Raw genomic sequence first — 17,937 nt, 5'->3', positions numbered from 1 at the left:
TATCAATGACTGTACTTAGTTCCTGCAGTACTCGGGGGTGTATCCCATCCGGGCCCGGAGATTTGTCAATTTTTGTGATTTTTAGACACCACCGTACTTCCTGCTGGGTTAAGCAGGTAACATTTCATTGGGAATTTTTATCACTAGTCATATTGGCTGCCATGGGATTTTCTTTTGTAAATACTGATGAAAAAAAGTCATTTAGCATATTGGCTTTTTCCTCATCCTCATCCACCATTTCACCCAGACTATTTTTAAGGGGGCCAACACTATCATTTTTTAGTTTCTTACTATTTATGTAGTTAAAGAATATTTTGGGGTAATTTTTGCTCTCTCTGGCAATGAGTCTCTCTGTCTCAATCTTTGCTACCTTGATTTGCTTTTTACAGAATTTATTTAATTTTCTATATTTATTTAATGCCTCATCACTACCTACTTCCTTTAATTCTCTAAATGCTTTCTTTTTGTCACTTATTGCACCCCTTACAGCTCTATTTAGCCATATTGGTTTCCTCCTATTTCTAGCATGTTTATTCCCATACGGTATATACTGTGCACAGGTCCTATCCAGGATGCTAATAAACGTCTCCCATTTTCTTTGTGTACTTTTATGTCTCAGGATATAGTCCCAGTTAATTGCACCAAGATCCTCTCTCATCCGTTGGAAATTTGCCCTCCTGAAGTTTAGTGTCCTTGTCACCCCTCTACTACACATCTTATTAAAGGAGACCTGAAAACTTATTATTTTGTGATCACTATTCCCCAAGTGACCCCCAACCCTTATATTTGATATGCGGTCTGGCCTGTTGGTTAATATTAGGTCTAGCAGTGCCCCCCTCCTTGTTGGGTCCTGAACCAGTTGTGAAAGGTAATTGTCTCTCATAGTTGTCAAAAACCGATTACCTTTACTGGAACTGCAGGTTTCTGTTCCCCAATCTATTTCAGGGTAGTTGAAGTCCCCCATAATAATGACTTCTCCTTGAGTCGCAGCTTCATCTATTTGCTTTACGAGGATATTCTCCATTGCTTCCATTATTTTTGGAGATTTATAACAAACCCCTATCAGTAATTTATTATTTTTTCCCCCCTCCCCTTATCTCCACCCACAGGGACTCTACATTTTCATTAGATTCACCTATATTATCACGCAGGATGGGTTTTAAGGTGGATTTTACATACCGACACACCCCACCCCCTCGCTTATCTGTACGGTCATTTCTGAAAAGGCTATAGCCCTGCAAGTTAACAGCCCAGTCATGGCTCTCATCCAGCCATGTTTCAGATATCCCCACCATGTCATAATTATGTTCCAATAACATTAGTTCTAATTCGTCCATTTTGTTGGCGAGGCATCTGGCATTAGTATACATGCACTTGATGTTCCTCTCTGTACCTCTATTCTTTCTTAAATTATTAGCTGTTCTAACCCCACCCCCCATGCCACCGCCACCCCCAACTTCCTTATTTGTGCCCAGGTCTCTATCTGCACTATCTTCCCCTCCTATAAAATGAATACCCTCCCCCCCAATCCCTAGTTTAAACACTCCTCCAACCTTCTAGCCATTTTCTCCCCCAGCACAGCTGCACCTTCCCCATTGAGGTGCAGCCCGTCCCTAGCGTAGAGCCTGTAGCCCACTGAGAAGTCGGCCCAGTTCTGCAGGAACCCAAACCCCTCCTTCCTACACCAATTCTTGAGCCACTTATTAACCTCCCTAATCTCCCGTTGCCTCTCTGGCGTGGCACGTGGTACAGGCAGTATTTCGGAAAATACCACGTTGGAGGTCCTTGCTTTCAGCTTGCAGCCTAATTCCCTGAAATCATCTTTAAGGACCTTCCACCTACCTCTAACTTTGTCATTTGTGCCAATGTGCACCATGACCGCTGGGTCCTCACCAGCCCCTCCCAGTAATCTGTCCACCCGATCAGCGATGTGTCGGACTCGAGCGCCAGGTAGGCAGCACACCGTTCGACGATCCCTGTCTTTGTGACAGATTGCCCTGTTCCCCTAATAATTGAGTCCCCCACTACCAGCACCTGTCTGGCCTGCCCTGCTCTCCTATTTCCCTCCTTACTGGAGCAGTCACTCCTCCGGCTTTCAGAGGACATGCCTGGCTGCAGCAGTGCTACCCCTGTACTGGCACCCCCCTCATCTGCCAACTTAGCAAACTTATTGGGGTGTGCCAGATCAGGACTAGCCTCCCTGGCACTCTTCCCTCTACCCCGCCTTCTATCTGTCACCCAGCTAACTGCCTTACTGTCCTGCAGCTCCATCCTACCATCCCCCTCCTCATCTATCCCATGGAGCGTCTGCTCTGTGAGCAGAAGACTCCTCTCCATATTGTCTATGGATCTCAGTGTTGCCAGCTGCACATTTAGATCCAGAATCTGGTATTCCAAATGCACAACGTGCTCACATCTCGCACAGCAGTATACACCCTCGACCGGCTGATCAAGGACTGCATACATGAGGCAAGATGTGCACTGGATGGCATTAACAATTGTGGAGCACATTTCCTAATGGGGATTGCACCACAGAAACGTTATATAAAAAATAAATACAAGTATTAATTAAAAACAGACAGCAATTCCTCCCTTGGAAACTCCCTGAACCCAAAGTCACTGAATCACAAGTCACACTTACCGCCGTCCACACTTACGCTCAGGTCACACTCAGCTCGCTCACACTCGCTATGCTGAAGATTTATAGATTTTTTTTTTTTTTTCTCTATTTCCCTTCAACAACAAGCCACCTTGCTGTTCAAATGCACTTCCAAAAAGGACTTGAGCCCCAAACAGCTGCCCCTTATAAACCCTTGATTATAACCGCCCACCCTAAGTTAACCCCTTGTGAATATAGCTACTCCCAATTCAGCAACTCACACAAATTCACACAGGTATTTGTTAAAGGCCTTCCAAATACCTCCTCACTGAATCACAAGTCACACTTACCGCCGTCCACACTTACGCTCAGGTCACACTCAGCTCGCTCACACTCGCTATGCTGAAGATTTATAGATTTTTTTTTTTTTTTCTCTATTTCCCTTCAACAACAAGCCACCTTGCTGTTCAAATGCACTTCCAAAAAGGACTTGAGCCCCAAACAGCTGCCCCTTATAAACCCTTGATTATAACCGCCCACCCTAAGTTAACCCCTTGTGAATATAGCTACTCCCAATTCAGCAACTCACACAAATTCACACAGGTATTTGTTAAAGGCCTTCCAAATACCTCCTCACTGAATCACAAGTCACACTTACCGCCGTCCACACTTACGCTCAGGTCACACTCAGCTCGCTCACACTCGCTATGCTGAAGATTTATAGATTTTTTTTTTTTTTTCTCTATTTCCCTTCAACAACAAGCCACCTTGCTGTTCAAATGCACTTCCAAAAAGGACTTGAGCCCCAAACAGCTGCCCCTTATAAACCCTTGATTATAACCGCCCACCCTAAGTTAACCCCTTGTGAATATAGCTACTCCCAATTCAGCAACTCACACAAATTCACACAGGTATTTGTTAAAGGCCTTCCAAATACCTCCTCACTGAATCACAAGTCACACTTACCGCCGTCCACACTTACGCTCAGGTCACACTCAGCTCGCTCACACTCGCTATGCTGAAGATTTATAGATTTTTTTTTTTTTTTCTCTATTTCCCTTCAACAACAAGCCACCTTGCTGTTCAAATGCACTTCCAAAAAGGACTTGAGCCCCAAACAGCTGCCCCTTATAAACCCTTGATTATAACCGCCCACCCTAAGTTAACCCCTTGTGAATATAGCTACTCCCAATTCAGCAACTCACACAAATTCACACAGGTATTTGTTAAAGGCCTTCCAAATACCTCCTCACTGAATCACAAGTCACACTTACCGCCGTCCACACTTACGCTCAGGTCACACTCAGCTCGCTCACACTCGCTATGCTGAAGATTTATAGATTTTTTTTTTTTTTTCTCTATTTCCCTTCAACAACAAGCCACCTTGCTGTTCAAATGCACTTCCAAAAAGGACTTGAGCCCCAAACAGCTGCCCCTTATAAACCCTTGATTATAACCGCCCACCCTAAGTTAACCCCTTGTGAATATAGCTACTCCCAATTCAGCAACTCACACAAATTCACACAGGTATTTGTTAAAGGCCTTCCAAATACCTCCTCACTGAATCACAAGTCACACTTACCGCCGTCCACACTTACGCTCAGGTCACACTCAGCTCGCTCACACTCGCTATGCTGAAGATTTATAGATTTTTTTTTTTTTTCTCTATTTCCCTTCAACAACAAGCCACCTTGCTGTTCAAATGCACTTCCAAAAAGGACTTGAGCCCCAAACAGCTGCCCCTTATAAACCCTTGATTATAACCGCCCACCCTAAGTTAACCCCTTGTGAATATAGCTACTCCCAATTCAGCAACTCACACAAATTCACACAGGTATTTGTTAAAGGCCTTCCAAATACCTCCTCACTGAATCACAAGTCACACTTAAGGCCCCGTCTCACTAAGCGATTTACCAACGATCACGACCAGCGATATGACCTGGCCGTGATCGTTGGTAAGTCGCTGTGTGGTCGCTGGGGAGCTGTCACACAGACCGCTCTCCCCAGCGACCAACGATCAGGGGAACGACTTCGGCATCGTTGAAACTGTCTTCAACGATGCCGAAGTCCCCCTGCAGCACCCGGGTAACCAGGGTAAACATCGGGTTACTAAGCGCAGGGCCGCGCTTAGTAACCCGATGTTTACCCTGGTTACCAAAAAAAACAAACACTACATACTCGCCTTTCGGTGTCCAGGTCCCTTGCCGTCTGCTTCCTGCTCTCACTGAGTGCCGCCGTACACTGAGAGCAGATCACAGCGGTGACGTCACTGCTGTGCTCTCACTTCTCACTGTACGGCCGGGAGTCAGTGAGAGCAGGAAGCAGACGGCAAGGGACACCGAAAGGCGAGTATGTACTGTTTGTTTTTTTTGGTAACCAGGGTAAACATCGGGTTACTAAGCGCGGCCCTGCGCTTAGTAACCCGATGTTTACCCTGGTTACCAGTAAAGACATCGCTGGATCGGTGTCACACACACCGATTCAGCGATGTCAGCGGGGCCTCAACGACCAAAAAAAGGTCCAGGCCATTCTGACACGACCAGCGATCTCGCAGCAGGGGCCTGATCGCTGGTACGTGTCACACATAGCGAGATCGCTATGGAGGTCGCTGTTGCGTCACAAATCTAGTGACTCAGCAGCGATCTCGCTAGCGATCTCGCTATGTGAGACGGGGGCTTTACCGCCGTCCACACTTACGCTCAGGTCACACTCAGCTCGCTCACACTCGCTATGCTGAAGATTTATAGATTTTTTTTTTTTTTTCTCTATTTCCCTTCAACAACAAGCCACCTTGCTGTTCAAATGCACTTCCAAAAAGGACTTGAGCCCCAAACAGCTGCCCCTTATAAACCCTTGATTATAACCGCCCACCCTAAGTTAACCCCTTGTGAATATAGCTACTCCCAATTCAGCAACTCACACAAATTCACACAGGTATTTGTTAAAGGCCTTCCAAATACCTCCTCACTGAATCACAAGTCACACTTACCGCCGTCCACACTTACGCTCAGGTCACACTCAGCTCGCTCACACTCGCTATGCTGAAGATTTATAGATTTTTATTTTTTTTTTTCTCTATTTCCCTTCAACAACAAGCCACCTTGCTGTTCAAATGCACTTCCAAAAAGGACTTGAGCCCCAAACAGCTGCCCCTTATAAACCCTTGATTATAACCGCCCACCCTAAGTTAACCCCTTGTGAATATAGCTACTCCCAATTCAGCAACTCACACAAATTCACACAGGTATTTGTTAAAGGCCTTCCAAATACCTCCTCACTGAATCACAAGTCACACTTACCGCCGTCCACACTTACGCTCAGGTCACACTCAGCTCGCTCACACTCGCTATGCTGAAGATTTATAGATTTTTTTTTTTTTTTCTCTATTTCCCTTCAACAACAAGCCACCTTGCTGTTCAAATGCACTTCCAAAAAGGACTTGAGCCCCAAACAGCTGCCCCTTATAAACCCTTGATTATAACCGCCCACCCTAAGTTAACCCCTTGTGAATATAGCTACTCCCAATTCAGCAACTCACACAAATTCACACAGGTATTTGTTAAAGGCCTTCCAAATACCTCCTCACTGAATCACAAGTCACACTTACCGCCGTCCACACTTACGCTCAGGTCACACTCAGCTCGCTCACACTCGCTATGCTGAAGATTTATAGATTTTTTTTTTTTTTTCTCTATTTCCCTTCAACAACAAGCCACCTTGCTGTTCAAATGCACTTCCAAAAAGGACTTGAGCCCCAAACAGCTGCCCCTTATAAACCCTTGATTATAACCGCCCACCCTAAGTTAACCCCTTGTGAATATAGCTACTCCCAATTCAGCAACTCACACAAATTCAACACAGGTATTTGTTAAAGGCCTTCCAAATACCTCCTCACTGAATCACAAGTCACACTTACCGCCGTCCACACTTACGCTCAGGTCACACTCAGCTCGCTCACACTCGCTATGCTGAAGATTTATAGATTTTTTTTTTTTTTTCTCTATTTCCCTTCAACAACAAGCCACCTTGCTGTTCAAATGCACTTCCAAAAAGGACTTGAGCCCCAAACAGCTGCCCCTTATAAACCCTTGATTATAACCGCCCACCCTAAGTTAACCCCTTGTGAATATAGCTACTCCCAATTCAGCAACTCACACAAATTCACACAGGTATTTGTTAAAGGCCTTCCAAATACCTCCTCACTGAATCACAAGTCACACTTACCGCCGTCCACACTTACGCTCAGGTCACACTCAGCTCGCTCACACTCGCTATGCTGAAGATTTATAGATTTTTTTTTTTTTTCTCTATTTCCCTTCAACAACAAGCCACCTTGCTGTTCAAATGCACTTCCAAAAAGGACTTGAGCCCCAAACAGCTGCCCCTTATAAACCCTTGATTATAACCGCCCACCCTAAGTTAACCCCTTGTGAATATAGCTACTCCCAATTCAGCAACTCACACAAATTCACACAGGTATTTGTTAAAGGCCTTCCAAATACCTCCTCACTGAATCACAAGTCACACTTACCGCCGTCCACACTTACGCTCAGGTCACACTCAGCTCGCTCACACTCGCTATGCTGAAGATTTATAGATTTTTTTTTTTTTTCTCTATTTCCCTTCAACAACAAGCCACCTTGCTGTTCAAATGCACTTCCAAAAAGGACTTGAGCCCCAAACAGCTGCCCCTTATAAACCCTTGATTATAACCGCCCACCCTAAGTTAACCCCTTGTGAATATAGCTACTCCCAATTCAGCAACTCACACAAATTCACACAGGTATTTGTTAAAGGCCTTCCAAATACCTCCTCACTGAATCACAAGTCACACTTACCGCCGTCCACACTTACGCTCAGGTCACACTCAGCTCGCTCACACTCGCTATGCTGAAGATTTATAGATTTTTTTTTTTTTTTCTCTATTTCCCTTCAACAACAAGCCACCTTGCTGTTCAAATGCACTTCCAAAAAGGACTTGAGCCCCAAACAGCTGCCCCTTATAAACCCTTGATTATAACCGCCCACCCTAAGTTAACCCCTTGTGAATATAGCTACTCCCAATTCAGCAACTCACACAAATTCACACAGGTATTTGTTAAAGGCCTTCCAAATACCTCCTCACTGAATCACAAGTCACACTTACCGCCGTCCACACTTACGCTCAGGTCACACTCAGCTCGCTCACACTCGCTATGCTGAAGATTTATAGATTTTTTTTTTTTTTTCTCTATTTCCCTTCAACAACAAGCCACCTTGCTGTTCAAATGCACTTCCAAAAAGGACTTGAGCCCCAAACAGCTGCCCCTTATAAACCCTTGATTATAACCGCCCACCCTAAGTTAACCCCTTGTGAATATAGCTACTCCCAATTCAGCAACTCACACAAATTCACACAGGTATTTGTTAAAGGCCTTCCAAATACCTCCTCACTGAATCACAAGTCACACTTACCGCCGTCCACACTTACGCTCAGGTCACACTCAGCTCGCTCACACTCGCTATGCTGAAGATTTATAGATTTTTATTTTTTTTTTTCTCTATTTCCCTTCAACAACAAGCCACCTTGCTGTTCAAATGCACTTCCAAAAAGGACTTGAGCCCCAAACAGCTGCCCCTTATAAACCCTTGATTATAACCGCCCACCCTAAGTTAACCCCTTGTGAATATAGCTACTCCCAATTCAGCAACTCACACAAATTCACACAGGTATTTGTTAAAGGCCTTCCAAATACCTCCTCACTGAATCACAAGTCACACTTACCGCCGTCCACACTTACGCTCAGGTCACACTCAGCTCGCTCACACTCGCTATGCTGAAGATTTATAGATTTTTTTTTTTTTTTCTCTATTTCCCTTCAACAACAAGCCACCTTGCTGTTCAAATGCACTTCCAAAAAGGACTTGAGCCCCAAACAGCTGCCCCTTATAAACCCTTGATTATAACCGCCCACCCTAAGTTAACCCCTTGTGAATATAGCTACTCCCAATTCAGCAACTCACACAAATTCACACAGGTATTTGTTAAAGGCCTTCCAAATACCTCCTCACTGAATCACAAGTCACACTTACCGCCGTCCACACTTACGCTCAGGTCACACTCAGCTCGCTCACACTCGCTATGCTGAAGATTTATAGATTTTTATTTTTTTTTTTCTCTATTTCCCTTCAACAACAAGCCACCTTGCTGTTCAAATGCACTTCCAAAAAGGACTTGAGCCCCAAACAGCTGCCCCTTATAAACCCTTGATTATAACCGCCCACCCTAAGTTAACCCCTTGTGAATATAGCTACTCCCAATTCAGCAACTCACACAAATTCACACAGGTATTTGTTAAAGGCCTTCCAAATACCTCCTCACTGAATCACAAGTCACACTTACCGCCGTCCACACTTACGCTCAGGTCACACTCAGCTCGCTCACACTCGCTATGCTGAAGATTTATAGATTTTTTTTTTTTTTTCTCTATTTCCCTTCAACAACAAGCCACCTTGCTGTTCAAATGCACTTCCAAAAAGGACTTGAGCCCCAAACAGCTGCCCCTTATAAACCCTTGATTATAACCGCCCACCCTAAGTTAACCCCTTGTGAATATAGCTACTCCCAATTCAGCAACTCACACAAATTCACACAGGTATTTGTTAAAGGCCTTCCAAATACCTCCTCACTGAATCACAAGTCACACTTACCGCCGTCCACACTTACGCTCAGGTCACACTCAGCTCGCTCACACTCGCTATGCTGAAGATTTATAGATTTTTTTTTTTTTTTCTCTATTTCCCTTCAACAACAAGCCACCTTGCTGTTCAAATGCACTTCCAAAAAGGACTTGAGCCCCAAACAGCTGCCCCTTATAAACCCTTGATTATAACCGCCCACCCTAAGTTAACCCCTTGTGAATATAGCTACTCCCAATTCAGCAACTCACACAAATTCACACAGGTATTTGTTAAAGGCCTTCCAAATACCTCCTCACTGAATCACAAGTCACACTTACCGCCGTCCACACTTACGCTCAGGTCACACTCAGCTCGCTCACACTCGCTATGCTGAAGATTTATAGATTTTTTTTTTTTTTTTTCTCTATTTCCCTTCAACAACAAGCCACCTTGCTGTTCAAATGCACTTCCAAAAAGGACTTGAGCCCCAAACAGCTGCCCCTTATAAACCCTTGATTATAACCGCCCACCCTAAGTTAACCCCTTGTGAATATAGCTACTCCCAATTCAGCAACTCACACAAATTCACACAGGTATTTGTTAAAGGCCTTCCAAATACCTCCTCACTGAATCACAAGTCACACTTACCGCCGTCCACACTTACGCTCAGGTCACACTCAGCTCGCTCACACTCGCTATGCTGAAGATTTATAGATTTTTTTTTTTTCTCTATTTCCCTTCAACAACAAGCCACCTTGCTGTTCAAATGCACTTCCAAATAGGGTCCATTTCAATAGCCGAAGGAGAAAAAATGAAACCCAAAAAAGAAACCTTCTGAACTCCAAAGAGGCACTTAGACTCCATCACAAACAACGCATTAGCACGAAGGACCTAAAATACCATCCTAACCTGCCTCACATGAGACTCCCAATCATCGGAGAAAACCAAAATATCATCCAAATACACAATCATGAATTTATCCAGATAATTCCGGAAGATATCATGCATAAAGGACTGAAATACCGATGGAGCATTAGAAAGCCCGAATGGCATCACAAGATATTCAAAATGGCCTTCGGGCATATTAAATGCTGTTTTCCATTCATCACCTTGTTTAATACGCACGAGATTATACGCCCCTCGAAGGTCGATTTTAGTAAACCAACTGGCACCGTTAATCCGAGCAAACAAATCAGAAAGTAAAGGTAAAGGGTACTGGAACTTGACAGTGATCTTATTGAGAAGACGATAATCTATACAGGGTCTCAAGGAGCCATCCTTCTTGGCAACAAAAAAAAATCCCGCTCCCAATGGTGACGAAGATGGGCGAATATGCCCCTTCTCCAAGGACTCCTTTACATAACTCTGCATAGCGGCATGCTCTGGCACAGACAGATTGAAAAGTCGGCCCTTAGGGAACTTACAGCCAGGAATCAAATTAGTGGCACAATCGCAGTCCCTATGAGGAGGCAGGGAACTGGACTTGGGCTCATCAAATATATCCTGGAAATCCGACAAAAACTCAGGAACTTCAGAAGAAAGGGACGAGGAAATGGACATCAAAGGAATATCACTATGTATCCCCTGACAACCCCAACCAGTTACAGACATAGATCTCCAATCCAGCACTGGATTATGTACCTGTAACCATGGAAAACCCAGCACAACAACATCATGCAAATTATGCAACACCAAAAAGCGAATATTTTCCTGATGTGCTGGAGCCATGTACATGGTTAACTGTGTCCAGTACTGAGGTTTATTCTTGGCCAATGGCGTAGCATCAATCCCCCTTAAGGGAATAGGACTCTGCAAAGGCTCCAAGGAAAAACCACAGCGCTTGGCAAATTCTAAGTCCATTAAGTTCAGGGCAGCGCCAGAGTCCACAAATGCCATAACAGAAAAGGACGACAAAGAGCAAATCAGGGTAACAGACAAGAGAAATTTAGGCTGTACAGTATTAATGGTAACAGACCCAGGGACCCTCTTAGTACGCTTAGGGCAATCAGAAATAGCATGAGCAGAATCACCACAGTAAAAACACAGGCCATTCTGACGTCTGAATTTCTGCCTTTCTGCTCTAGTCAAAATCCTATCACATTGCATAGGCTCAGGACTCGGCTCAGAGGACACTGCCATATGGTGCACCACCTTGCGCTCACGCAAGCGCCGATCAATCTGAATGGCCAAAGACATTGACTCATTCAGACCAGCAGGCGTAGGAAACCCCACCATAACATCTTTAAGGGCTTCAGAAAGACCCTTTCTAAAAATCGCTGCCAGGGCATACTCATTCCATTTTGTGAGCACAGACCACTTTCTAAATTTCTGACAGTATACTTCTGCTGCTTCCTGACCCTGACACAGAGCCAGCAAAGTTTTTTCTGCCTGATCCACAGAATTAGGCTCGTCATACAGCAATCCGAGCGCTTGAAAAAATGCGTCAATATTAGGCAATGCAGGATTTCCTGGCTCAAGGGAGAATGCCCAGTCCTGCGGGTCGCCACGCAGCAAAGAAATAACAATCTTCACCTGCTGAATGGGGTCACCAGAGGAACGGGGTCTCAGAGCAAAAAACAATCTGCAATTATTTTTAAAATTCAAAAATTTAGATCTATCCCCAGAAAACAAATCAGGAATAGGAATTCTAGGCTCTAATACCGGAGTCTGGACAACATAATCTTGGATACTCTGTACCCTTGCAGCGAGTTGATCCACGCGCAAGGACAGACCCTGAAGCTCCATATGAGCACCAAAATCCTGAACCACCCAGAGATTAAGGGGAAAAAAAAGACAAAACAAGCTGCAAAGGAAAAAAAATGGCTCAGAACTTTCTTTTCCCTCTTTTGAGATGCATTTAACACATTGTGGGCCAGCTGTACTGTTATGACCTGGTGGTTAAGAGGCCACACTGGTATGACCTGGTGGCTAAAACGCAACATGGGACGAGCTCTGAGAAGGTGATATCTCTACTGACCGCAGTCCCTAATCCTAACAACAACACTAGTAATAGCCGTGGGATGTTCCTAACTCTCCCTAGACACCTCTTCACAGCCTAAGAACTAACTACCCCTAAAGAAGGAAATAGAAAGCTATCTTGCCTCAGAGAAAACCCCAAAAGGAAAGATAGCCCCCCACAAATATTGGCTGTGAGTGAAGAGGGAAATGACGTACACAGAAATGAAATCAGATGTCAGCAAAGGAGGCCAATACTAAACTTGATAGACAGAGAGAAAAGGATACTGTGCGGTTAGTATTAAAAACTACAAAATCCACGCAGAGTTTACAAAAATGAACTCCACACCGACTCACGGTGTGGAGGGGCAAATCTGCTTTCCCAGAGCTTCCAGCTAGCCTGAATATGACATAGTGACAAGCTGGACAAAAAGAGACATATTTGCAAAACAATAGTGTCCAAGCAAATGGACAAAAGGACTAGCAAAAACTTATCTTTTGCTGACAAGGACAGGCCATATGAGAAATCCAAGGAGAGAACCAAATCCAAGCCAAGGACATTGACAGCTGGCATGAACTAAAGCCCAGAGCAGGTTTAAATAACAAACCCAGGCAAGGCGATTAGTGAAGGCAGCTGCCACAGCTACCCAAAGAAGCAGCAGTTCCACTCAAAACCACCAGAGGGAGCCCAAGGGCAGAACTCACAAAAATACCATTAGCAACCACAGGAGGGAGCTCCAGAACGGAATTCACAACAGTTATATTCTTGTATATAGGGGCAGTATTATAGTAGTTATATTCTTGTACATAGGGGCAGTATTATAGTAGTTATATTCTTGTACATAGGAGCAGTATTATAGTAGTTATATTCTTATACATAGGAGCAGTATTATAGTAGTTATATTCTTGTATATAGGGGCAGTATTATAGTAGTTGTATTCTTGTACGTAGGGGCAGTATTACAGTAGTTATATTCTTGTACATAGGGGCAGTATTACAGTAGTTATATTCTTGTACATAGGGGCAGTATTATAGTTGTTATATTCTTGTACATAGGGGCAGTATTATAGTAGTTATATTCTTGTACATAGGCGCAGTATTATAGTTGAATTTTTGTATATAGGGGCAGTATTATAGTAGTTATATTCTTGTATATAGGGGGCAGTATTATAGTAGTTGTATTCTTGTATATAGGGGGCAGTATTATAGTACTTATATTCTTGTACATAGAGATCAGTGTTATAGTAGTTATATTCTTGTACATAGGGGCAGTATTATAGTAGTTATATTCTTGTATATAGGAGCAGTATTATAGTAGTTATATTCTTGTACATAGGAGGCAGTATTATAGTAGTTATATTCTTGTATATAGGAGCAGTATTATAGAAGTTATAATTTTGTACATAGGGGGCCGATTTATAGTGGTTATAATATTGACCAAGGGAGGCAGTATTAAGGCAAGTTTATTCTTCTCAGCATGGTGCAGGTTTATGTTATATACTGTATACTATATTATGAATTTATATTCTTGTACATATTAGGTAAATGAAAAAAAAAAGATAAACCTCAAGTTCCCCATTCTCTGCAGCATCGTGTAGAGGGGAACCTCCAAAGTTATCAGTGCTCATGTCTCCTCCATGGAGAAGAAGCCAGCTTAGGACCTTGGCATGACCTCTACTGGCAGCAAAGTGCATGGCAGTCGCTCCATCTGCATCTCGCTCAGATAGACTTATATCTGTAAAACTCATCTGTAAATTGGAAAAGAAAAAAAGATAATCAACATCTTGAGAACTGAGACAAACCTTTAATGTTCACATAACAGCTCCTAGAGGTGGATCATTACCAAATAGACACAAACAAGTCAAATAAATTATGGCACACCCCTCATGGCTGCCAACTACCAATGGCATATATACATAACTATCCCCTCCGTATCAGTACTAACATATTCAAGGTTTAATGCATGAGGCATCTTCTTGTTAGAGCCCACCATGGCGTCACATAGGGCATATCACCTACAGATCTCACCACCAATAAAAACGTCAACTTGTCCCACAAAAAAAATCCCTCACATGACTATGTTGGCCAAAATATGGAAAAATTATAGCTCTCAAAATGTGGCGATGCGGTTTTGCAATAAAAAGCGTCTTTTAGTGTGCGACAACAGGCAAACATAAAAAACGATATAAATCTGGTATCGCTGTAACTACACCGACCCGAAGAATAAAGTCACCTAATCACTTATACCGCACGATGAACGGCGTAAAAAATAAATAAAACGAATTCTTCACCTGCCGTTGATTTGTTCATTCTGACTCACAAAGAGGCTAACCGCACATTTATCCTGCCCTTTGCGCGGAATCCCTATCCCCCTGTAAAATAGTAACACTTATACTCCCCTGCGGAGCCAGAGCTGTTCCAGCGGTGTCTGCACTGGCTCTCCCGGGGCTCGCGTAACATTGTTATGTCATACAATCCCTGCAGCCAATCAGCATTGGCTTCACTCACCTCTCCGTTGGCCGAATCAGACATCCAAAGGAAAAGAGAGCTACGTCTGCTCTCTCACTCCTTCTGGATGTCAATTACGTTCATTGGAGAGGAGAGTGAAGCCAGCGCTGATTCAGTGCAGGGATCGCATGACATAACAATGTTACACGAGCCCTGGGAGAGCCAGTGCCAACACCGCTGGAACAGCTCTGGCACCAAAGTGTTATTATTTTAATGGCAGGGGGAAAAAAGATGGTGATTCAGAAGAGGTTGTCTGAGTAGTGGACAACCCCTTTAAACTTCCATGCTGTATCTTGTAATTGTCAGTGATCAGGTTGACCATTGTAAGGTTAAGATCTGCCCTGCTGGCTATATTCCTTCTCTTCTATATATTAATTTTTTACTAGAATTAAGCAAAAATTTCTGTATTTTTTCTATTGATCAGAAGATGCATCAGGAATACCAGCTGGTAGGAGGAATTTTGCAAGGAAAAGGCCATGGACATCCAACGTGACCACTGTACTGGGGTCCAATGAACTTATTGGCTCAAGTCTAGTATATACTTCGATTTTTATTTGTATACAGGAGATGAGAATCTGTGGAAGATTCCTTCAGTCCATTCACCAAGCTGTACTGTGCTGTATCTACAAGCTGTTGAAGATTTCATCTTTCAGCAGAATCGTACACCACTCATACATTGTGGGAGGATGAACTTGGCACATACAGCAACCATTATCTGCATCATCATAACATGGAGGATTACAAACAGTAGCGTAACGAGAGTCTGAAGGGCCCCGATGCAAAATCTGGACCTGGGCGCCCCAAGGCATATTCGTCAGATGCATGGACCCTTGAAGTGTTCCAGATCCTGTGAAAATATTCATGTTCGCCACCCAATGTAATAATGTCCCCATCCTGGGCACCTTCCAGTAATAATGGCCCCCCCCCCCTCCCCATTGACATAATGTCTTCATTGTGGGAACCTCTCTGGTATAAAGCCTCCATTTCCTGGTATAATGGCCACCATCTTGGGCCATTTCCAGGTATACTGTCTCTATTTCCTACAACAATGGAAAAACAAAAAACTTAGAAACTTAGTGGAAAAAAAAATCCAGCTCAACGCAGTAGAATCCAATGGCCGTGCACGGAAAGAAGTTCGTGTTAGCAGCAAACGAGCAATATCAAAGAAGGAAAGGTATCCAGCAGCAGATCCATGGGTGAAAAATTATTTAAAGACAAAAATCTTTAATGTATAACATGGTTAAAATGATGGCATAAAAAAAGGCAAGTAACCCGGGAAACTCATCACCTTACGCATTTCAAACAGACAGGTTCTTAATTATAGTTCACTATGATTTTTTGCTTTTAAATAATTTTTCACCAATGGATCTGCTGCTGGATAACTTTCCTTCTTTGATATGTCTCTGTTTCCTTGTATGATGTCCCCCATCCTGGGCCGCTTTCTGGAATAATGTCTCCCTATCCTGGTATACTATCCTCCATCCTGGGCCCCTTTCTGGTATAATGTCTCCCTTTCCAGGTATAATGTCCTTCCTCCTGGTCCCCTTTCTGGTATAATATCTCCCTTTCCTGGTATAATGTCCTCCATCCTGGGCGCCTTTCTGGTATAATGTCTCCGTTTCCTGGTATAATATCCTCCATCCTGGGCCCCTTTCTGGTATGATGTCTCCCTTTCCTGGTATAATGTCCTCCATCCTGGGCCCCTTTCTGGTATGATGTCTCCCTTTCCTGGTATAATGTCCTCCATCCTGGGCCCCTTTCTGGTATAATGTCTCCCTTCACTGGTATAATGTCCTCCATCCTGTGCAGCTTTCTGGAATAATGTCTCTCCTATCATGGTATAATGTCCTCCATCCTGGGTCCCTTTCTGGTATAATGTCTCCCTTCCCTGGTATAATGTCCTCCATCCTGGGCCCCTTTCTGGTATAATGTCTCCCTTTCCTGGTATAATGTCCTCCATCTTGGGCCCCTTTCTGGAATAATGTCTCCCTATCCTGGTATAATGTCCTCCATCCTGGGCCCCTTTCTGGTATGATGTCTCCCTTTTCTGGTAAAATGTCCTCCATCCTGGGCCCCTTCCAGTAATATATGTCCCCCATCCTGGTATACTGCCCTCCATCCTGGGCTTCTTCCAGTAATAATGTCCCTGTTATGCGGCTCTTCAACAAATAGGAAACAAAAAAAAAATCAATGATTCTACTCACCTTCTTCTTCATGTCCTCCATGTTGGGTCCCTTTCTGGTATAATGTCAAACAAACAAGGCAGCACACTGTAGCGCCAAAACATGCAAACATGAAACATGAAAGTTAGACTGCATTACTGCACTAGAAACACGAAAAAACGAGAGTGTCTAGTGCATAAATTGGCCAGTTTACGTGTACCTGGTGGCCACTTTACGGCATCTCTCGCATATCAGATCCTACGCTTTCCCTGCTGAGAACAAACGTCTTCATCTGAATGGGTACCTGTGAAACCTCTTCTTAGACTAACATTCTCTCTCTCTGTGGAGGGGTAATGGACCTGCTGCGATTAAAACACCTGTGGCTAAGAGGCGGAGTGCTCGGTCAGAAGGCTAGTGAATACAAATTTTAAAAAACTGACCGTCACATCCAAACATAGACTAAGTGTGAACAGGTGCTGAACCTAGAGTCACCAACTCGTACACAGTCAAACAAACAAGGCAGCACACTGTATTTTGAAATTTGTATTTACTAGCCTTCTGACCCGGCACTCCGCCTCTTAGCCACAGGTGTTTTAATCGCAGCAGGTCCATTACCCCTCCACAGAGAGAGAGAAATTTAGTCTAAGAAGAGGTTTCACAGGTACCCATTCAGATGAAGACGTTTGTTCTCACCAGGGAAAGCGTAGGACCTGGTATACGAGAGATGCCGTAAAGTGGCTGCCAGGTACACATAAATTGGCCAATTTATGCGCTAGATGCTCTCGTTTTTTCGTGTTTCTAGTGCAGTAATGCAGTCTAACTTTCATGTTTCATGTTTGCATGTTTTGGCGCTACAGTGTGCTGCCTTGTTTGTTTGACTGTGTACAAGTTGGTGACTCTAGGTTCAGCACCTGTTCACACTTGATCTATGTTTGGATGTGACGGTCAGTTTTTTGAAATTTCCTTTCTGGTATAATGTCTCCATTTCCTGGTATAATGTCCTCCATCCTGGTCCCCTTTCTGGTATGATGTCTCCCTTTCCTGGTATAATGT

The 17,937-nt window shown here is 43.8% G+C and overlaps 1 protein-coding gene across 1 annotated transcript in view; it reads right to left on the bottom strand.

The window, feature by feature from the left end:
• The window catches only part of ESPN (espin), a 283,637-nt gene that overhangs the window by 172,575 nt on the left and 93,125 nt on the right, over positions 1-17,937 (bottom strand). Inside the window, exon 4 of the mRNA XM_077250372.1 lies at positions 13,780-13,962. Coding sequence (XP_077106487.1) covers positions 13,780-13,962 — 183 coding nt within the window. The remainder of the gene's footprint in view (positions 1-13,779; positions 13,963-17,937) is intronic.

The sequence above is a fragment of the Ranitomeya variabilis genome, chromosome 4, assembly GCF_051348905.1.
Source record: "Ranitomeya variabilis isolate aRanVar5 chromosome 4, aRanVar5.hap1, whole genome shotgun sequence".
In the NCBI taxonomy this organism is placed as follows: domain Eukaryota; kingdom Metazoa; phylum Chordata; class Amphibia; order Anura; family Dendrobatidae; genus Ranitomeya; species Ranitomeya variabilis.
The sequence above is the reverse complement of the archived record's forward strand: the minus strand, read 5'-3'. Positions and strand labels throughout refer to the sequence as shown.